General features: G+C 40.9%; 1 protein-coding gene across 3 annotated transcripts in view; it reads right to left on the bottom strand.

Annotated features, from left to right (window-relative positions):
• LOC124147848 (protein FAM167A-like) overlaps positions 1-16,916 on the bottom strand; it is a 52,164-nt gene extending 35,248 nt beyond the window's left edge. Inside the window, exon 1 of one of the 3 annotated variants that reach the window (XM_046518643.2) lies at positions 16,488-16,916. In XM_046518643.2, the coding sequence (XP_046374599.1) occupies positions 16,488-16,537 (50 nt within the window). In that variant the 5' untranslated portion in view covers positions 16,538-16,916. Of the gene's footprint in view, positions 1-15,946 lie in introns of all 3 variants that reach the window. The other 2 variants (XM_046518645.2, XM_046518644.2) reach the window with 2 other exon arrangements.
• Positions 16,917-24,653: the final 7,737 nt, after the last annotated feature.

Below are 24,653 nucleotides of genomic sequence, written 5' to 3'. Positions count from 1 at the left end.
ATTTGACTAAACGTGATCAAAATTGATTCAGTTATCTCCAAGGGAACATGTTGCCCTGAGCTACATATACATGTACGTGAGTGAGTGAGTGATATAGCTAGTACGGCGCCCTATCTTGATGTTTTAAGTACTGTTTCGTAACCATTTGTACATGAATATGGAGTCTTGTAAAATAAACTTTCTTGATCCCAATCTCATTAAAATCAGATGTTAGTTCTCGCTAACGCAACACAAAGATCTGAGGACATCCCAAACAGGTTACGTCAGAACGACCTTTCGCGAACTTTGATCGACCAATGAAATGACTTATATGAAGACAATGAGAAAACAGCTTTCTCGAGCTAGATGACATTAGTTTTAAACTGGCGACTTCGATTTAAAAAAAAATCGATTCAAAATTTGAAAACTGAACAAAAGAACATTCTGAAATGTCAACTAGATGTCCGAGATTGTATGGTAGCACTTCCCCTGGGCAATGCAGAGTTTCTTCCGTTCAAATGTTTATCCTACTGAAGCAAGAAAAAGACGATGATTTTGACGGATTCAGTCGTAAAGCCCGTAACTGTCGTTCAGAACATCCCGTGTTAAATTGTTTGAGGTTGCATGATTAGAAAACTCATTCCGACTGTCACTTTCCTGATCTGGTAAGCGACATTCTGGTTGGTCGGATGAAAGGTCGTTCTGACGTGACCCGTAATGGGATGTCCGAAGATCTTTGTTTAGCGGTACGCATTCTGATTTTAATGATATTGTCTTGATCCTAAATTGGATCTGGACTTGTAACCGGCATCATTGTATTCTCAGAGGGGTACAACGTGTGAAGGCCATTTCCGTTATCCCTGTGGTGATGTTGCTGGAATATTGATAAAAGCGGCGTAAAACAGACTCACTCACCCTCTTAGTCTCCCAAATGTTATGCACTTACAATACTTATACCATCAAATCTATGCACATATCAACTATTCGCCAAACAGAATGCAACAAATTTCAAGTTTAATTGAAATCGGAGAGTTCCAACTCTTGCCTCGGTTTAAGTCTCAAAGTCCATCTAGTCACTGAATATAAAAATAAAACCTATGTTGTACATTTACAAAACAGCTGTTACGCAAGATGTAAACGTTGTACATTTTTCCGTCGCGACTGTTAAGTGTTAATCGACAAGGTACGAAGCAGTGTTAAATATTAATATAAATCACAAACATTGAATTTTGTTTATGTGACATTAAAATTGGGTGTAGGGTAATCACACAATGAAACACAGCTCAGAGAAATCTGAGCATCACCGTGCCCCCAGCAACAAAGCTCACGACGTTGCCACATATGGCGACGTTCATCATAATATCATTGTTGCTTCTTGCAGTTGCATACAAACACACACGGAGCACGTGAACCACTTAGAGTACTAGTGTTTGGAACACTACACACGAGTGTATCTGACAGCAAGTGTACTGTACGCTAAGCTAGACTAAGTGGAGACGTCATCTTACGCCAAGACAAATAGCTAAGGCAACAACCTTATAAGTAACAGAAAAATAAATTGCATCTATCACCACTGCTTGCAGCTTATCTCTACTCGTGTTGCTTGTTTTCTTAAACTAAATTTTACATAAATTAAAGGCGCTGTCTCTCGTTGCAAAGAATTCACTTCTGATCTACACGTGTCAAAGTTGAATCCCTTATAATTAATGACATAACTCACCTGTCAGTACAGGTGTATCATCTGGATGACATGAGTGTCAGTGTGGATGTCTGTTCCAGGTTATCTACTGTTCAGTTAATGCTGAACATGTCAGGAGATCGGGAAAGGATATTCAAAGATGAAGTTCAGCATCACTGCTTGTCAAAACAGCAGGTTAAGGGTCACAAGTGTTCGGTCAACGGCGTGGTCTGGTGGGTCATTGGGCAGCGGACTTTAAGAGTGTTTTATCCCTCTTTATGTTATCGTCTATACACATATAAAACAGCAGACAGGAGATTTAAAGAGACGCCGTCGACAACGCACAAAGAATTTCACACCTTATATTGACCCCTTTTTGGTGGAACCAAAGGCCATCTTGTAGACCAATACTATCAACTTGTTATCAAAACTATATGATGAGTCTTTAACAGATATGGACTATTCAACGTGCTGGGGGTTTTATGGTCAGTGCATTGTGTAAGTGACAATGGTTAGCCCTAGAACATAAATCATGGTGTCCCCTGAGATGCTGGGTAGTTGTGTTTGACAAGGTGTTGTACAAATTGCTTTGTGTTCTCATAACAGTGGAGGGATATTCCTCAACAACACCCGATCTGTTCCCACTCCTATACATTTACATACAGATGTAACTCCATCTCTAGATGTCTAGGCGTACACACATTAGGCGCATGGAACGGATGTAATGCTTCATGGAAGTCATGTATGTACGTGTGTATGCTTACTCGGAGTACGAGTATACCACACATACTCGTCAGAACCCATGGATGAAGAAAACATCAAGGTATATTTCATAAGGGTCTAACGGGGGCCCTTGATGATTCTACACCAGGTTATAGAGTTCCTGGGAGGGCACTACAGCAGCTAGGTTATAGAGATCCAGGGAGGGTACTACACCGGGTTATAGATATCCAGGGAGGGTACTACACCGGGTTATAGATATCCAGGGAGGGTACTACACCAGGTTATAGATATCCAGGGAGGGTACTATGCCAGGTTATAGAGATCCAGGAGGGTACAACAGCAGGTTATAGAGATCCAGGAGGGTACAACAGCAGGTTATAGAGATCCGGGGAGGGTACTACAGCAGGTTATAGAGATCCAGGGTAGAGATACTTCAGCAGGTTATAGAGATCCAGGGAGGGTACTACACCGGGTTATAGAGATCCAGGGAGGGTACTATGCCAGGTTATAGAGATCCAGGAGGGCACTACAGCAGGTTATAGAGATCCAGGAGGGTACTACAGCAGGTTATAGAGATCCAGGAGGGTACTACAGCAGGTTATAGAGATCCAGGAGGGTACTACAGCAGGTTATAGAGATCCAGGGAGGGTACTACAGCAGGTTGTAGAGATCCAGGGAGGGTACTATACCAGGTTATAGAGATCCAGGAGGGTACTACAGCAGGTTTTAGTGACTGAATGTCATGTATCCCCATGTCTTGGGTATTCAGTGTCATGTACGTCCGTGTGATGCATATGCCACCGTTGCATCTCCTGATCACGATTTACATGGTTGCTTAACTTATGACCTTCAGTATAGAGAACGAGGGACACTGCAGGATGTTGACAAGATGGTGAGTCTACAGGAAGGTGTAGCCACCGTACACTGTCCGGGATCACTGACTCACAGTCTTCTCTACCACTCCCCATGTGAAGCTGTGAAATACGCTACTGCATATCTGTGCATACTGATCAATAACATCATTGTGGCGGTAAAGTGACATAGAATGACAAGCATAATGTATATGGAATAATATGACTGTCATATTTTTTTGCCATCCTTGTAAAAGTTATAAGGGGCTTAGTTAGCTCTGTTTTTAAAGCGTATGTTCATCAGGTTCCAGATCCGGGTTCGAATCTTAATATGGGTACAACGCATGAAGATAATTTTGGCTTTGTCGCGTAATAAGGCTTGGATATTGCCACGTAGAACTCACTCACTTCATTCAAACACCAACCCACTCACTCACACACTCACTCACACACACACACTCACTCACTCACCAACTCACTCACTCACTCACTCACTCACTCACACACTCACTCACACACTCACTCAAATACCCAGTCACTCACTCACTCTCATGGATAAGCAGTATCATTAAAAATACAATGAAAAGTTACTCTCCATTTGAACACAACCCATGTCCCTAAACTGTCTTCGGTTGTTCATAACATCACAATTATTGAATATGAAAGGGGGTAAGTATAGTAAAATACATCTATGCAATGCGTAACGTATCATACGCATCTTTGAAGAACCACGTGACTCAACAATCACAAGATTAAGACTAAGATACCCAGCAACCGACACATCGCATGATAACACGAGCCTAAAGTCGTGTCAGTAGCAACACCACAATAACCAAGACCGTCCCTCGTAAGTTGTGTTTTCAAAGAAAACAAATCACTGTGAAATATGGGTGAGATCCTCAGGCCCTTGTCCCCTTCAAAACACCCCCATGACTGCAACACCTGTCTCCATTCAGAGCGCAACATCCCACGTTACACACGTGCGCCTCTCCTCGCGCGAGTGTCATAGTGCGATCCACTATACAACCTTGATATTCCTCTTGTACATATTTATCTAAAGCATGCCGCGGGCTGTATGTGTGTAACCCTCAGTTAAACCTACGTCCCTAAAAGGACGAATTTGTTTGAAACTGGGGGCCGAGAGAGCGCTGAGATTATAAGGTTAAGTTAAGAGGCTATCTCGATCACACGTACTCGTTATCATTAAAGGGACTGTGAGAACTGGGGAGGCAGTTTTTACCCTACCGTATCACGCATGTCTGCTTTCTTATCACCAAGCTGTCAAAAGTGTAACCATATCACTTCTTTAACAATTCAGCAGCTATAATTTGTACATGAAATTTACCTTTATATTTTTAAGTCTGTAGGCGTACCCCAGAGTGATCAGCTATGACGTATTAATATTCTATATAGAGGAAAGATAAATTGTTTATCATTTCAGGGATTTATCTAGGATTCCAAACTATCCGTTATTTTGTTCAAGCTCTTGTTCAAGTTCAAGTTCATATTTTCCTAAATTCAAAGGTATGTTAACATTCAATGCAATAACATAAACTAATCCTCAAAGCATCTCCCTATTTATTAATCATGTTATCAGTGAAAGACAAGTCACCAGAGCCATGCTATCAGTTATAATTATGACAGGAAATTGGGAATTGTTTAATTCCATTTTTTTCTAACATTTGCTGCAGGCTAGGGACCGAATATCTGCTTGAGTAGGTCTGGATAAATCCCTGCATTTTGACATACAGCTACAACAATACAGATTAATGAGACAATTAGGCGTTGTGTTTTTATTGTCTTTGGTCCAGTTGTCAGTTAGTGGTTCCACAGACCGATGGCGTACAAAGCACCATAGTCAACCCATGTTGCCACAGCATGGTCACTGAACACAAAAAAACGTGGGGTTACCCCTTCTGAGACAAGACAAACTCAACTGTTCTCAGCCCAGCCATAGTTTGAACTATTTGGAACTGAAGTCAGAAGTCTTATATGCAGCTTGTAATTAAGATATTCAAAAGCGATTAATTAAGTGTTAATAAGACAAATTAATAATGTGATTTTAGGAGATTAAAATAATCTCATGTAACTGGTTTTTTTATAAAAAGCCACGCAACAATCACATAATACATAATAACATCACTAGAAAAAAATATGTATTAATTTACTTAATATAATTAATTATTAATTTATTTTAATTAATTTATTTAGTTTAATTAGTATATTTAATTCATTTAATCAATATATTTTAATTTCTTATATTTCTTGCACTCCTAAGCGATTACTGTATAATTACTGTCGTTCTAAGAGGACACTGGAGAGGCTGTTCCATTATCAATTATAGGGGTGTGCCAGTTGTGGTTACATAACCCATGCATCCGTTTTGGGCCGAAGTTCTTATGGGAGTAAACCGACTGACCAGAGTTGCTTCACTAAACAGTGGGTGTCGATCAAAGGTAAACATAAACAATAAACAATATACATCACCCCGGCAACTAGAATAGTTTATAATACTGGTAAGTGGAATTCCTATACCCTCTGTCTACACAGTAACATGAATGTTAAACAAAACTACGTCACCTTGAGTAGACACGTCCTTGACGGCTGCAAGCTACATGGATGTACAGTACTTACGTCCACTGACTGATATGCTACACATGTCAAGTGGCCGCAGGTGGAGCATCATCGCGTAGGCATTTCTTAGAACGCTAGCTCTATCTCACTGCTGGCCATTTGACTAACTCCACTGTGTCACGTCCTTCGTTACTTCCCTTAGGAGCCTACTCCAACCCACCATCTCTGTGCGGTCTACATCCTCCCACCTTCGCTGTTCCATCAACACATCCACACGCGCGCACACAGGCACACACGTGCATATACACATGACACACGCACTTAAAAACGCACGCGCATGCATACACATGCATGCACACGTATACACAAACACACGTGCACATCACTTCAAGCACTACCTCCGCTCTAACATCGACCAACCTCAGCTCTTCCATCCTATAAACAACGCCCACCCCTCCCAACTTTTCACCCCACACCCCATCGTCGCCCTTCTAACAAACAATCTACCACCCCTCCAGCTCACCTGCATCTCTGCTCTTTCATCAAACCACCTGCCTCCACAACTACCACTCACCACCTCGGCTTTTCCACCAACCAACCCACCAACAAACCCCTGTCCACCTCCCATCTCCGTTTTTCCATCAACCCATCGCCCCCTCCCTATCCCACCACTCGAGGATATTATTCAAATAGATTCCTCTTATTACACAGAGACAATGTCTCAATTTAACAAACGGTACAGATTACAACGCCTTGACCTGGAATAGAAATGGACACCCGACAGTGAAGCATAGCGTCTTTAAGAGATATAGCAAAGCAAAAAAACCATTTATTACGTTCACGCCGACCGCAGCTGCGATGAAGGCTAAAGATAATTGCATTCTTACAGTAGACAGCACCGCATCTTTACCCACTCCTAGAGATACTGATATTTCTACCGTTGAATGTAAAGGAATGCTAAATATTATACATAATTATATTCCCTTTAACGGATGTACTTGTACACTTATCTGTACATATGTGATGGGTTCCGTATGTAATAAACACTATCAATCTCATTAAAAGCAGATCTTGTACCCCGATATGACACCCCTGTCAAGAGCTGTAGCGAATCTGAGTTTCAGATCTGGGTGCCGTTGTACAAAACAACCTTAGCTCTACGACTGTCGCATGTCGATGTTAAGGTATGGGACTTACGATCACCTTAGCGCTAAGATCGCTTTGTACAACGGCGCCCTGGTTGTTAAATCTAACACATTGAATATGATGTTATCATTAAGAGAAACATACAGGCCAAACATCAGTTTGTCTGGCAGTTTCAGAGGAGCGGCAGGTTACAGAAACAAATAAGCATGGTCAAGAGCATATAAGGTCAAAATATATAATATTGCAAATATACGGAACATATATGTTGCGCACGTGGACCAAATTTAATCACAGTTTGTACAAACATTACTTAGTAAATATAAACTGCTTGTTTAATATGCAGTGGCGTTCATATTGAAACTTCTATTCGAACCTCTTGCACAAATTCAGGTGTCAGCATTGGGAAGAAGCGTGTGAAGTTTCAGCTTCATTGGTCCAGTGATTTCTGATGAGAAGATGATGACAGAGAGAGGAAATGCATTTTGAGATACTTTAATTTTAAGCGCATTGTCAAATGAAGGTAAAAAAATAAAATATCGCGAAGAAGGCAACACATTTGTTCAGCCCCATAGTAACGACACACGTACCAAATTTCATTACGTTTTGAACACAAATGGCCGAATAATGACCATAAATAGATTTTTCAAGATGACCGTCATGGCGGCCATATTGAAAATCGAAATCGAACCTCTTGAATATGTTGTGGTGTTGTCTTTTAAGGAAGTGGTGTTTCAGCTTTATTGGCCCGACACTGCGGTTGTGTTTTAGATATAATTCGGATAATACATATCTGCATATGCATAATAAATTCGGATTCACAATTATTTTCAAGGTATTTTCCATTCGGAAATTGAAACTTTTGAGGAAACCCATCTCGACAACCAGTAACACTGTTCGTGATTTTATCAGGAATGTCTGCGCGGTTTCGAAGTATTGAAAGAAAGTTTTGGTGCAATGGTAAATTAAGGTGATATTGGCTGGGAAATCGAATAAAATATTTTAAATTCGACTTAAATACCAACTTTTTATAAGTAAAAGTAATGAGAAATGATTTACCGGTGACGTATTAAAGTGAGGCTTGTTCGTGAGAGGTAGTTGAGTTAATAGAGCACAGGGATTGCCCCACCCATCATGTCCAGTTGGGCAGCTGCTGTCTATCACTATAACAATGCTTCCACATGTCTACGGTGCTTTAGCAAGACCGCATAAATCCATATTACATCACAGGAATGTTGTACGTAGTACATTCGTCGTCACAAACCTTGTTAGTCAACTTTCTCTGAAGACAGGAAGTTTATCTATCACCATAGGTTAATGTATAGGGAGGGAAAGGGATTTGTAGTATAGAAGATGAATTACACTCAAGCGTAGAACAGGACCAACAGTGTTATCGGGTTCTATATGGTAAGCTTATAAGTTAATGTTAGGAAGATCTTGTATTAATATACATAAGTAATTCTATTGGAAAGGTTGTAAGCTTCTGCAGTCTCAGTGTTGCTTTAATCTCATAGCGTTGGTGCATGTGGTGATTCGGGGACAAATGTCGCGATGCAGGTGTATACAGGCATGTCGAGAGCTGATATGAGCTAAAGTCAAATGGGGTTTAACGTCGCGTTCAAGATGATTGTACTTATTTAGGGACGTGCATGCGTGTGTGTGTGAGGCTGCTTGTACTAATCAAGACTTATGCCGGTTTTATAGTGCTAGCTAGTCCTGCAGCATGGCCATGAAATATATTTATTTTATGAAAAAGATAATCTAGAAACGCATACAAAAGCAAGTCTAGCCAGCTGCAGCTAGCTCTATTCCACACTCTGAAATCAGCCTAGGGAATTTGTTTTATTTTTAGAGTCAAGAAGGATATTGTGTAATATAAGACACATGCCGTAATTTAACACGAATACCCCACCCAGACACAGTATACTGACTCCGAGCTCGTCCGTGCTTTATCACCTTTGTGCCGAGCCAGGCGGGGTAAGAACAAGTACCTGCATGCTATATTTATATCACATGAAATGTACATCCATGTAACGTATTTTCACTACAATTGACTAAACCTACTGTGTAACCTCTGAACCTGATGTACAACCCTTCGAAAGGAATAAAAAATTATAAAAAAAAAAGAAAAAAAAAGAACAAGTACCATCTTTAAACACTTTTAAGTGTGATGGGGCCGTGGATCGAACACCGACCATCCGTTTTTTCTGACAGACGCTCTATCCACTATACCATAGACGCGGTCAGAACTGAAATGAGCATATACGCTATACGTTACATTAAATGCTTTTTAAGCATGAATAGTGAAATGATTTGTTGTAGGGCTACCAAAAACGTATAATATTCTCATCTACCTGGTTCACGATCTTCTGGCATAGCAATGTGGTCGGTTGTATGATAGTTGCCTACACTTATATACAATGGGTCGAACGCTCCACTAGATATGGTTACATTCAAAATGCGGTTCGTATTTAGAAATACGTATTTTGCTGATATATGTGTATACAGTAAACTACGGTTATAACGAACTAAAAGGGATCACTAATTATAATTCGTTATAACCGTTGTTCGTAATAAGCATATATACAGCAAATGGACGGGATACCCGTCAGTTCGTTTAAGGGTGTTTGTTATAAACGTAGTTTCTCTGTACATTATATAAGGCCACACAAACAGTACATGTGTTTCAAGTAACGTGGACCCAACACGTATGGGTGTATTTAAGAAATAAATGACGGGTGGGAGTTGTTTATCGAAAATAAACAGTGCAGGGAGAATATTCTACCTTCAGTGTTCTATTGTATAATAAACAACTCCCACGAGTCGTATATGTTTTATATGAGATACCAACGTTATGTACAGCCTCTTTAAGGATGATGATAAATTGTACACGCTTTAAACATGTTTGCCCGTATTTAAACAATGATGACCCCCTCAATAGAATCCGACCTCGGCAATGTGGGACAAGTCCACTTTATGCACAGGTGGGTATTTCCTGCATATTCTCACAATCCTCACGTCGGTTACCTGTACCTTTTCTCCCAATACCGATTGTGTCATCTTTCCCATTTTGGATGCCATTGCGTATGTCTGCGTTGCTCAGCTACATCTATGGGGAGCAACTCACTAAACATTCCCCTCTCAAAAATAACGTCGCCCAAAACACGACGTCATCAAGTTGCGAGCGCATGTTCGAATCTCCAGAATGATGTCATGAACAATGTTTTATCGTGAAATAAAGCACGCTTCGTTCTTCACTGTTCTTTGCGATGTATCGCGTAGCTATCTTATATGTATATATGTACGCATAAACCAGGTTTCTCTGCAATATTTAGCATCGTGTTGCATCAAGTACAGTAGTGTACACAGGAAAAAAAGTATTGAAAACACACCTACAGCAGCCTCGGGGTACAAGGTGCAGGGCATGTCTGTGTCTGTGTCTGTGTCTGTGTCTGTGTCTGCATTAAACATCCACTGATACAAGTGCCATTACCCAACAAGCACGTTAAAAGCAATTTAATGGACTGTAACGTAAGTTTGGTTTGTAGACGGAAACGATGACGAAATCCCGACCATATAACCTTGCATCACACCAAGTAGATGTCTGTTCACTTTCAATTACACAGTGATGTAAAACTAGAATCTTAAATGCTTAATAATCCAGGAACATTAATACAGACAACGCCGACCAATGTCAGGCTTAGGTTAAGTCCAACCAACCACGATAACCAGTACTTAATGATACGTCCTACAGCTAACGTCAAATGGAAACTGAATCCCAATTTACCTGATAGTAGTTGGATGGGGGTATCCCATTACTGGGAGGTCACTCGGCACTTTAGTTGCCAGTAATTAAGTCTTCAGTTACCACATTAATGTCCCCTGTCCAACACGATATCCGGGTTAATTGAGAAGGTTGCAGAGACATGCGTCTTGGTACACGGTATAAATGTCACAATGACACATACGCTGATCCATCTTTACGTTCGTATAAATACACTTGGAAAAATGTTATGCAGCACTTATTATTCAATATATAAATAGCCGTATTTAAAAATCGTGTCCTTATTAGCGTTCTGACAAAATACACTGCCGTGCAAAAGAAAGCAGACACTCAATCTGATATTGACAAGACCTGTTTCACTCTGCTCATTAAGGTGTACTACCCGTGAAGATGCATGATAGACTACGTCTTAAGCAACCCATGCTTGCCGTAAATTGCAACTATGCTTGTCGTAAGAGGCCACTAACGGGATCATTGGTCAGGCTCGCTGACTTGGTTGATGCATGTAATCGTATCCCAAAGCGTGGATCGATGCTCATGATGTAAATCACTGGATGGTCTGGTCCAGACTCGATTATTTACAGACCGCCGTTATATAGCTGTAATATTGCTGAGTGCGGCGTTAAACAACAAACAAACAAACATTATGGTCTACTGTGAAATTGCGACCCCTATGTTCCTTGGGACGTCATGGCCACGTCTCCGGTGGTGAGATACTCATTGAAATTATGCATGTAATATCGCTATAATACCCGCATCAGACAGATCATCATCGAATAACCATTTTTGTGTTTCATTTTTAGCCACCTTCCAAAATGGATGTATACTTTCTTTTGTAGTGTATGCTATTACCTGTTTGTATTCTCACTGTGGGGAACTCATATTGAACTACAAACAACCGAAATAGACTATATAACATTTTGTTATGTTAGTTAGTGTAATTATATGAGGGCCATTTCAGTTGCTTCATCTGCCTTCTTATATCACATGATGTCCTCGTGAGAAGGAGTGTTGTGTTCTTCTAAAGTGTATATAAGAATAAGAATAAGAACAAATTTAAGTAATGGTGACAGACGTTAAATAGATTATGAACTCAATTAATTTCTGAAAAACATTTTTTTAAACTTACATTTTGTGGTTAAGTTCAGTGAATGTAAATAAGAAATCTTATTAGAATTATATCCTAGTTTATATATATTGGTCTGTATGTTTCGCGTGTGTGTTTAAAAGAAAGTTCTGTACTCACTGAGGAAAACGTTTCACCACTTCATTTCAGTACAGTGAACGTGTTAATTAGTGTGCTTTTAAAAGCCCCTTTCTGCAATATTCCACCAATATCACGCCGGGAGACACCAGAAAGGGTTTTCACACATTGTACCCAAATGGGAATCGAACCTCGGTGTTCGGTGTGTCGATTGGACGCTTATACCACTAGGCTACCCCACCACCCCTTCAGTACAGTCATCTTAGTACTTTCTTTCAAGACCAGGTGTGTGTTAGCAAAAATACAACTACATTTGAAAGGTTCGGGAAACAAATGAGTCTTTATAAACAGGTGCTCTAACCACCCTAACTACACTACAATGTAACTACAACCGGTTATTTGTCTATATTAGAAACGATGTATGACGCTCCAAATCGTAACCTCAATATTAGCCTCCTGGTTCAAACCCAATGTCGCAATTGTAAAGCTATAAACACACTTAAACGAATATAAATGAAGATAAGGTTGTAATCAATGCGGCTCGAAGATTCCTCCCTCATTGTTAGACTCAGCAATACCGCCGGTGTGTCGGATTGTGTTCAAATAAACTTCACTCTATGTAATAATTACACAATGCGATTGTCATGTGAACAAAAGGATCACTGCACCGTTAAGCGTGGTTCACCTCCACACACAAGTGTCGGTTGAAGCAATGTATAAACCATAGATAAAGGGATAAATAAGAGACATCTCGCCTTGTCAGACCCTGCGATACCTTTGTGGGACTGGCAGAAGTCATGTTATACACTATAGAGGGGTCAGAGTCGATCAGATTCATATCCTAGCTGCCATCCCCCAAACACTGACGGTAATATGGACCATGCACTTAATCAAAAATCTATAATGACACTTTGGGTGTTAACAATGTCTTCAGGTGAACAATTGACTTGCCTTTGTATGTGTTTGTGACGAGTGGGGCAGGACACGCTCACCATTTCGCGAAAACCTGGTGTCATTACTATTTGATAGTGCTCATGATATAGTCGGAATCGTACAATCGACTCTGCTTTATGCAAAGATTTCTATTGGATATGGAAAGAGTTATGTCGCTTAATTCCAATAACTCAACGGGGCGGTCAGGTAGCCTAGTGGTTAAAGCGTTCGCTCGTCACGCCGAAGATCCGGGTTCGATTCCCGACATGGGTACAATGTGTGAAGCCCATTTCTGGTGTCCCCCGCCGTGATATAGTTGGATTATTGCTAAAAGCAGCGCAAAACCATACTCACTCACTCACTCCCCAATAACCCAACTGCACCGCGAACTACTTTGAGTTAACAGTGAGTGAATGGGTAATGTTGTTTTGCATCGCACTCGGTAATACTGGGTGTTTGGTTCGGGGATATTTATTTTATATAATTTTTCGCCCAAGAGTATTTATTTAAGAGAACATAAGTGACACATGAGTTGGGGCCCATAATACGACCAGAATGCCTGCCGTTATTTATTTTGTCCAATTGAGGTGCCGGTTTTATTCTTTCTTTCAAAATCATCACACCCCTAGAGATGTTCAATGACGGTGGATGGCTGTCAGGTTATTTTGAACTGGGGTTCTGGAAAGGTGTATCATCCAGTCGGAACTATCGGGTTGTGTTACAGACGCCGTCATAATATGTAGTGTTAATGACGCCATGCAATCCAATGTGTATATATGTTAAGTCTATGTATAAAACCAATGTTCAAAATATGAATCGCTAAGGCAATTTATAAAATGCCTAAATATGTTATGTCATTTTACAAATTGACTAAAAAATCTCTTGACAGACTGACTGAAAATTATCAGCAAGTTAAGGGCTTAAAACATCACAATAAAGTAATAATGCTAGGATTAGAAGCCAAAAAATACATACATATACATAGACTTTCGTCTTCTTTTAATCGTGTCATTTTCAGTCACTCGGTGATAAAATTTAAGATCAAAATGTTTGAAATTTGTTATCATGATAAAATAAACGGACAGAATTTTTATTTGTAAAATAACTGAAATATTTAAGCATTTTGTAATTTGCCTAAGTGGAAAGTTCAGTCATTTTACCCATTGACGGTCATGTGCACACACAAGGAACCATTTAGCATTGAATCTCATTCTCATAGCGTCGTTACAAGCTTTACCATTCGACTGATCAACGGCAAATTCTACAATTCGATAGATATGCGACAGTGATGTCACTGTTGTGATGCTACTGCATGTTCAACTATATCAGTAGTACTGCGATGGCTTGCTGAGTGCCTGCTCCGCCCTTCATCACAGATTTCCTCGTGGTCGATGTGTTGACAAAACCTAACACACGCATTGAGTCTGGAGTCAGCGAGTGCTTACTATTTACTCGCCTTATTATATATGAGTAGTACGTTACAGAAGACTTTATAACATATTTACTCGCCTTATTATATATGAGTAGTACATTACAGAAGACTTTATAACATATTTACTCGCCTTATTATATATGAGTAGTACGTTACAGAAGACTTTATAACATATTTACTCGCCTCGGTTGTACGTTACAATAGAATGTATCACACAGTAGCTTACAGTAGACTTTATAACATATTTACTCGCCTTATTATATATGAGTAGTACGTTACAGAAGACTTTATAACATATTTACTCGCCTCGGTTGTACGTTACAATAGAATGTATCACACAGTAGCTTACAGTAGACTTTATAACATATTTACTCGCCTCGGTTGTACGTTACACTCGAATGTATCACACAGTAGCTTACAGTAGACTTTATAACATATTAACTCGCCTTATTATATATGAGTAGTACGTTACAGAAGACTTTATAACATATTTACTCGCCTCGGTTGTACGTTACAATAGAATGTATCACACAGTAGCTTACAGTAGACTTTATAACATATTTACTCGCCTCGGTTGTACGTTACACTCGAATGTATCACACAGTAGCTTACAGTAGACTTTATAACATATTAACTCGCCTTGTAAGTTTTAACACAGTAGTAGATTACAGACGACTTTATAACATATATACTTGCCTTGTCAGATTCAGTATACACTAGTAGTTTACAGAAGACTTTATAATAACTATTTGTTTTGTCAGTAGTATTACACAGTAGTTTACAGAAAACTTTATAACATATATTCGTTTTGTCAGTAGTATTAAACAGTTGTTTACAGAAGAATTTATAACATTTATTTGCTTTGTCAGTAGTATTACACAGTAGTTTGCAGAAGATTTATAACATTTATTCGTTTTGTCAGTAGTATCACACAGTAGCTTTCAGTAGACTTTATAAAATATTTACTCGCATCACACAGAAGTAGTGCAGTAGATGTATAACTGACATATTTACTCCGTCAGTCAGCATCGACCAGTACACAAGAGCTGTCGACACTACCACCATTACCACACGTTGAAGCATTCGATGCTATAATACATGACTTGTCTACACCACTGACAGTCAAATGCAACGACCATTCTTGCATAAGTTGATGGATAGTCGTTGTCACACATCGCTAACACCAATGTTAGACAGACATGAGCTGTATAAACTGAATAATACTTTTCTATAACAATTTAACCTAACTACGATAACGACATATTTGTTCTATTCTGAATAGCTAAAACCCCAGGTAGAACCTAAACGGGCATTTTAAATTGCCTCCTCACGGCATAATTTTGATTTCATACGCAATAACATCATGGTTCACCGCCATGGTATTTAAAACCCATTGTCGTCATTTCAGTACACTACACTTCTTTAAATCCATAAATGATGCATCTTATTCCTGTTAACCGTTTCAACATATATTTCAATAAAACATAATGCCGACTCTAACCTTATCAGAAAGGTGAAGACTATACGCCCGATAAAGTCTCACGGCTCCATATTCGTCGGAGACCGATGTTAGTTATGTTTGTTTATTTTTCGACATGTATCTTATCAATAGCTATCCATAAAACTAACAACTACCGCCTCTTACCTTGTCGCGGAAAGGTGAAGGCTACAGATCTGATAAAGCGTCACAGCTCCATCGTCATCGACAGTGACACACGCGGGCGTTAATTCATCCCCTCTCTGATCACTTCTGTTGATAATCCTGACACTGTCACTGGAATAGTTTCAGCAAACCGAGACGCAACGACCTCCTTTGATGCCAGGCTAACGCACAACCTTAATAATTATAGCCATGGCAAAGAGACACCACTCAAACGTTATTGTATGCCCGAGAAGAGCATTTGGTAATAGGCGCTGTGGCTTCGGGGTATAGCTCGTGTATAATTTTGGATGATTTTGTCGGGATTTTGAAAAACCTGTTAACACATCAATCTTTAGTCAGCACTTGAGACTGTACCATTCACCTGAACGTCCTTCACGGAGGGGCTGGTCTTCTATCTGATTGTCAGGTACGTAATAAGGCCCATGCGCATCTCAGATCATCCGTACCGTTTGAAAGCAGTTACGCCTGTTACCATCCAAACCTGCGGAAAATATACATCCTGATTTTTAAATTGTTCACATACCCTTTAGTCGTATTCAGCAGTTGAAAACAGCAGTGACGCGTTCCATACATCCACCAAGGCAACACTAGAAAATCCACATCGAGGAGCAACACTGGTAACTTTTCTCTATCAGGATGACATTATCACAACAGTCCAACTGACTAGTGTCTGTCACACCTCCGCTGTGGCAGTCCCAAGTACAGGATGTAGGCTTGCTATGAGGCGACGACACCTGCGCCTCCAACACCATCCACGTCGTCTCACGTGGGTCACTCCGTCACAAATGAATACCTCACTAGCACTGGTCTGGCCACCCTCTCCGGAGTATACGAGTAGTTTCACTGAACATCATATTTCCAATGCATTGCCTTCAGCGCAGTGTTTGTGTGTCGCCGTACGCTGCCTTGCTCGACTCGGCTGACAGCGGCGATACTCTCGGGGGCTGAAGAGACACTCGGTCGTCAGGCTTGTCGGCCTCGGATTGGGGCATTCTAAACACCATGGTCTACCGTGTAATACGTTGTTCGCTGGTGAAAACATTTTTTGACATATTGTTTTAAAGAAGTTGAGGTGTGATGCCTCAGTTAATATATATATATATGACCCTGGCTTTGTAGGATGTAATCCTGGCTACATATGATAAAACCCTGGCTATGTTTGATGTGAGGTGAGGTAAAATGGGGTTTAACGTCGCGTCCAAGATTATTGCACTTATATAGCGACGTACATGCACGTGTGTGTGTGTGACTGCTTGTACTAGCCCGGACTGATGCCGATTTTATATTGCTAGCCCGATGAGATACCATGCCGAAGTTTAATATGAATACCCCACTCAGGCACACAGTGTACTGACTGCGAGCCGACGAGTCTTTGGTTTAACCCCTAAATGCCGAGTGTAAGACAGGGTAGCAACAAGTACCATCTTTTAACGTCTTTTTGGTATGACGCAGCCGAAGATCGAATCCCGGACCTTCCGCTCTCCGGGCGGACACTCTACCACTAGACTAGGGAGGTGAGTGAGTGAGTGAGTTAACAAGCCCGAAGTGATGCAGGTCTCAGACGTTTACCACTTCGGTGAAACCCACGAGCACGGGTATGGTGCTGACAAACCTAAAAACATAATCGGGGCGAACAGGGATTCGAACCCACAATCATAGGTTTCTGGCGTGCCCAAGGGACGCAACTACTTAGACGACTTGGCCACCCGTGCCCCCAGACTAGGAAGGAGGAAGGTCTATGATATAATCCTGGTATGTATGATATAATTCTTGCTTGATATGATATAATCCTGGTATATATGATACAATCCTTGCTTGGTATGAGTTAGTGGGAAAACAGACGGTTTGTTGTTATCAACATCCAGTGTTGTTGTTGTTTGTTGTTTAACGCCGCTCTCAGCAATATTACAGCTATATGACGGCGATCTGTAAATAATCGAGTATGGACCAGACAATCCAGTGATTGACATCATCAGCATCGAACTACGCAATTGGGATCGATGACATACATCAACCAAGTCAGCTAGCCTGACCACCCGATCCCGTTAGTCGCCTCTTACGACAAGCATAGTCACCTTTTACGGCAAACATGGGTTGCTGAAGACCTATTCTACCCCGGATCTTCACGGGTCCTTCATCCAGGGGGGACACGGGATAGGACATACCGCCAGTACCTCTGATTCTCCTCCTGAACATACAGAGATAGCATATATATAGGTCTACTACGTGTCTGCTAACATCCATCTCTGTTTACAGTGAACAATTAGGTATAGAACGGGTTCCCACAGCTGCATAGCTGTCTCTAAAACCCGTCCATGTCTTTCGTGATCCTTAAGGAATAGGTCACAATATCGATGGCGTGAATCGTTGTTCATGTTATCAACCACTGGTTTCTCCGACTCGATTACTTATGGACCGCCATAACACAGATGTATGGCAGCCTATGGCTAGGTCCCATCTAACGGTACGTCCGTGACTGTGTAACGTGTATCGTAACAACAAACGTAACTCATTTCCTGACGGTGATAGCCCCTTAAATCTGCCAGTTATTCTCAGATCGGGGCGGTCGAATAGCCTAGTGGTTAAAGCGTTCGCTCGTCACGCCGAAGACCCGGGTTCGATTCCCGACATGGGTACAATGTGTGAAGCCCATTTCTGGTGTCCCCCGCCGTGATATTGCTGGAATATTGCTAAAAGCAGCATAAAACCATACTCACTCACTCACTATTCTCAGATCATATTCCTCCAAAATAATTCTCTCTCTCTGTCTCTCTCTGTCTCTCTCTCTCTCTGTGTTATAGGACGTTTAGTTTCCACGCAACGTATCCGCCTATCTGAAGCCGTTGCTGGCGGTTAATTATAACAACTAATCACTACCTCCGTTCTACCACGGACCTATATAACAAGTTCCTGGTTCTACTAGGTGATATAATGGGGTATGATCCTCTGTCTCTTAGTGTCCGCGGGTGTCGCGCTCGTCAGTTTAGATGTTATCACACAGCCTGAGCCATCTAGTCGTGGACGGCGCCCGACATGCTGTAATTGCCAAACAGCCCTGTGCACTTGGCGTATCAGTTTGGATTGCTATCTACGCTAAGTCGTGTCTGCCCAAGCGGCTTAGTGATATATAAGGAGATTCTGTGCCCTGCCATGAGAATTAGTAGATGTGTACTTTTCCTGGTTAAGGATAAAAAAAGCATGATGATATCAATTTGTGCAATGTGGAGTTTTGGTTTGGCAGCGGTAACCATGGTGCAGCTGCATTCATGTTCGTGCTGTTGAATTTCATTCCCACTTGAGAAAAAGAGGCGATCTTTGTCGCCTACAGCAGTAGGCGAGTCTCTATATGGTAAACTCAAATAGTCGATATTTCTTGAAGACAAACTATAATCAATTAGATTCCCTTTGCCACATGATGAAGATGGAGGATGAGGATGGAGGTCAAATGGTGTGTCATGTCCTGACGCGTAATAAGTGCATGAAGGGGAGAGGGTGGGAAGTAAACTATATATCTTCATTGCATAAATTACATTGCGAAATATCGGAAAATGATAAAAGAACATGGGATGATATGGCAGCTCTTGACAACAATATAACATACAGTAAGCTATGGTTATAGATAACTCAAAGGGACCACAAATTTTAGTTCGTTATAACCGTAGTTGGTTATAAGCATATATATATACAGCATATATACAGAAAATGGCAGGGATATAAAAACCAGTTCGTTATATCCGCCAGTTCGTTATAAACGTAGTCTACTGTATATGAATGTTGCCAGTCCACTAAGGTGCCGATACTCGCAATGCAGAATGACCTCCTATAGTGAACGTGAGGAACGCACGAATCCTCAATTGAACCTGGTTATATATGTGATTGCAGATTTATCAGCATGATACCCGTGTTCGTGGTTTTTCCAAAGTGGTTACCAGGGTAAACACGCGCATCCTACGGGGATAGCTCCCATATGAAGCTGACACGCCGTGACATGGCCGAAATACTGCTCGAAGCGGCGTTTAACCACTTAGTAGTATATGTTGGAAGGACTGTCAAAAGGAACTTAAGGTCGGCGAATCCTGGGGATAAAAAGTTCCGTACAAAATACAACAGGGACCGAACCATTATCGATTACTCAATGAATTCACTTCATTATACACTGCCGGGCAAAATAAAGTATACAGTAAACTATGGTTATAACGAACACGGTTATAACGAACAAACGGATATAACGAACTAACTTTTTAGTCCCGACTAAATGCTGTAGTTATGCTGTATATATGCTTATAACGAATTACGGTTATAACGAACTAAAATAAGTGGTCCCTTTGAGTTCGTTATAACCGTAGTTTACTGTACATCCATGTTTGATGGGGCTAAACGTAAACAAACAAGAAATGGTTATTCGATGGTGATGTATTTGATACGGGTATCAAAGTTGCGTTTTGAACCTTAGGTTTGCAGTGTTTCGGCGACTTTTTTCATCCTAGTAACATTTTGAAAACGTTTGTAATTTTTTGTCAAATCCAATTTCAAGTGTACAGTTTTCTTTGCTCGGAAGTGAGTGAGTGAGTTGTGTTTAACGCCGTTTTTAACAGCATTCCAGTTATATCGCGGCGTGTAAGCTTAATGTGGGAGGAGAGCCTCAAGTGATGCAGGTCTCAGACGTTTACCACTTCGGTGAAACCCATGAGCACGGGTATGGTGCTGACAAACCTAGAAACAAAATCGGGGCGAACCGGGATTCGAACCCACAATCATAGGTGTCTGGCGTGCCCAAGTGACGCAACTCTGCACAGCGAATAGCGGCGCCGTAGACGACTGGGCCAGTCGTGCCCCCTGCTCGAAAGTGTATCATGATACCCTTCTACATCTACTTGTCAACTTATGACAAGCCTAGCACATCGTTCCTCTCGCACGGTGGTGTTCTTTGATTGGACGGCTATCGTCGTGCATTTATAGGGTATTTATCATAAACCACATCCATGGATAACTGGGGCCGAACAAAAAGGAACGCAAATTCATTTTATTACGAACATAAAACTCCGAATCCCTGTTACAGACAAGTAGGGGTTATTTACAGCAATGTCAGATCCTGACCCGAGTAAATGTTTAAAGCTATTAACCTCTACACGATACTCTTGTTTATAAAGGTTTCACGACTCTGCCCAGGGATGTGCTCCCGGCTCTCTGTGTCATGAATAACGTGAATATAGCTATCACAGGTGGAAGTTTCCACTTAAGGATTTATAAATGTGAAACTAAGGATTGACGGGAATACGCATGGCACATCGGATATAAATATCAGAAATAGATAGCACTATCCCCTCTATTATCACAAATGGATCAACACCACAGCGATATCGCGTGTAAAATTAAAGTCTTTGTTCGAGTCTGGATCTAACAAACCCGTGGTTGATAGCACGAGTAACGATTAACGCCGTCTGGCGTTATGACATAGTATCAGCAAGGTCATACATTGTACCGACCTTCTCCCCAGTCACCATAACATACGTGGTACACACTCTGAAGAGACATTCCAATTTCAGAGGCCCAGATGAACCACACTAGACCTCGACCCGTGAAGATCCGGGGTAGAATAGGTCTTCAGTAACCGATGCTTGCCGTAAAAGGAGTATGCTTGTCGTAAGAGGCGACTAACGGGATCGGGTGGTCAGGCTAGCTGACTTGGTTGATGCATGTCATCGTAACTATCCAAATTGTGTGGATCGATGCTGATGATGTCAATCACTGTATTGTCTGGTCCATATTCGATTATTTACAGACCGCCGTCATATAGCTGTAATATTGCTGAGTGCGGCGTTAAACAACAAACAAATTATACCATACCTCAGACAAAAGCGACTTTATCTTTGTTTGTTTAACGCCGCACTCAGCAATATTCCCGCTGTATGACGGCGGCCTGTAAATAAACGAGTCTGGCTAGACTGGTGATTGATATTAAGAGCAACGACACACGCCCCCTATGTATTTGGACACCCGTCAACCAAGTTACCACCCCGGACCACCCGATCCTCAGAAAAGTCCCTTCTTACTACCAGCATAGTTTGCTAGGACTTACTCTAACCCGGAATCCCCAAGGGGTTGTAAAGGAATGGCATGTACATGGAGATATGAATGCAGCTAATGTTTTTGCTATCTTAAATTCGTCTGCATGGGTTATTAATACGTCTGATATCACAATGTCGTTGCCACCAACGGTGGTACATGATTTACTTTTTACCCATAAATGTATAAAAAGTACAACAAGATGGCATATAAATGTTTTAGAAAACTTGACAATGTCTTCAGGACATGTATCTTATTATTCACAACAAGTTTCTTCTATATGTTCGGCCATTCACATTAATAATCACCAATACAAGAAGAAAGTTCATTGGCTATGAATATGACATATCAACATTATGTACAGCCTCTTTAAGGATTATGATAAAACGTACAAGCATTAAAAATATACACCCAAATTTTAATAATGATGACTCGCTCAAGAGAATCCGACCTCGGCAATGTCGGACAAGTCCATTTTATGCACAGGTGGGTATTTCCTGCATATTCTGACAATACTCACGTCGATTACCTGTACCTTTTCTCCCAATACCGATTGTCATGTCTTTCCCATTTTGGGATGTGATCGTTCGGCCATCGCGTTTATCTGCGTTGCGCAGCTACATTGTACTTGGGGACAACTTCCTGGACACTTCCCTCGCAAACATAATGTCGTCCCATGTATGACGTCATCAAGTTGCGCGCGCATATTCGAATCACCAGAAATGACGTTATGATAGAATAATGGTTTATCGTGAAATATATCACGCTTGGTTCTTAATTGTTATTTGCCATTTATGGCGTAGCTATCCTATACATCTGAATAAATAATGGAACTCGTCGCCAATTTGTTGCGAATTACACTATGTACAAAATCTCTCTTCGTGAATAACGTTCAACCAACGCTTCTTTTGCAGTTATTCAATCTTTCGGAACAAGCTATTTAAAAAAAATCGGGATACCACAAGTTATTTAAATCTCTTCAATGTAATTTAACAAAGGATATTAATAACCCTGAGTACGTTTATCAATCAAGGGGGTGTTTTTTATCATCTAAACCTTGTCTGCATGTTTGATGTGACAATGTCGTGGCCACATTGTACATTTACGAGACGACCTTGCAGATAAGGCAAAAACATACAACCTTCTCACACCTTGAGCCGTCATGTCTACATCTACATGCATGGGCGGACACATCTTACGACGATCTGTAGTCACGTGACCATTCCTTAACGAGCAGGTACAAATTTTCATGTCGGCATGTCAACACGAACAAGCGTGTACAGGAAGCAATTAATGGAAATAAAGAAAACGAAATTGGCCTGTCAAATTACAAAGAAACCCGATAGTGTCCCTGTTGTCTTGTCACTCACAGAAACCACGACCAAGGTAAACTATCAGTTTTGACAATGTCTATTAAAGTATATCACCGGGTTCCAATGGCTTGAAGAGGTCAGCATGTGATACGATGAAGGGCTGTTCCTGTGTTTGATGTAAGGAGTCCCATTGGCCTGTGAAGGCGGTAAACTAGACTTGCACAAGTCTCTAAGGCAATAATTAATAGTTTAAATCATAATTTCTAGATTATATAAATAATAAGAACAACTTGTCCCTACAAGAGACTGCCGTCCTTAGACTTGCCGATTATAAGGATACAATTACTTTTCACTTATCATTCAATACAGCATTGGAGCAAGGCTAGCAGTAACCTAGCCGCCTTGGTTTGCGACTTGGATATCATCAGACAAACATGACTCAAATCTACACATACTACATCAATCAGGGAAAATGCGGCTCAACTTTTTACTCAAGATGTACTTCGTTTATTAAGTTGACAAGCATGGGTAGGTGGAAGATCTTTGTACAATATTGAATTTCTTTCAATTTTTCATGTTATTTGAGTCATAGTACAGGTGATCTCCAGTGAAGTCCTAGTGTTGTCATGTGAAGAACAGGTGATGTCATGTGAAGTAGAGGTGATGTCATGTGAAGTACAAGTGATGTCATGTGAAGTATAGTGATGTCATGTGAAGTCCAAGTGTTGTCATGTGAAGTACAGGTGATGTCATGTGACCTGCAGGTGATATCATGTGAAGTACAAGTGAAGTCATGTGAAGTACAGGCGATGTCATGTGAAGTACAGGTGATGTCATGTGAAGTAGAGATGATGTCGTTTGACGTACAGGTGATGTCATGTGAAGTACAGGTGATGTCATGTGAAGTACAGGTGATGTCATGTGAAGTACAGGTGATGTCATGTGAAGTACAGGCGATGTCATGTGAAGTACAGGTGATGTCGTTTGACGTACAGGTGATGTCATGAGAAGTACAAGTGATGTCATGTGAAGTACAGATGATGTCATGTGAAGTACAGGTGATGTCATGTGAAGTACATATGATGTCTTGTGAAGTACAGGTGATGTCATGTGAAGTACAGGCGATGTCATGTGAAGTACAGGTGATGTTTGACGTACAGGTGATGTCATGAGAAGTACAGGTGATGTCATGTGAAGTATAGGTGATGTCATGTGAAGTACATGTCATGTCATGTGAAGTACAGGTGATGTCATGTGAAGTACAGGTGATGTCGTTTGACGTACAGGTGATGTCATGAGAAGTACAGGTG

Source organism: Haliotis rufescens, unplaced genomic scaffold, assembly GCF_023055435.1.
Source record: "Haliotis rufescens isolate VD_foot unplaced genomic scaffold, xgHalRufe1.0.p SCAF_1, whole genome shotgun sequence".
Taxonomy (NCBI): Eukaryota; Metazoa; Mollusca; class Gastropoda; order Lepetellida; family Haliotidae; genus Haliotis; species Haliotis rufescens.
Note: the sequence above shows the minus strand (reverse complement) of the source record. Positions and strands in the feature narration are given on the sequence as shown.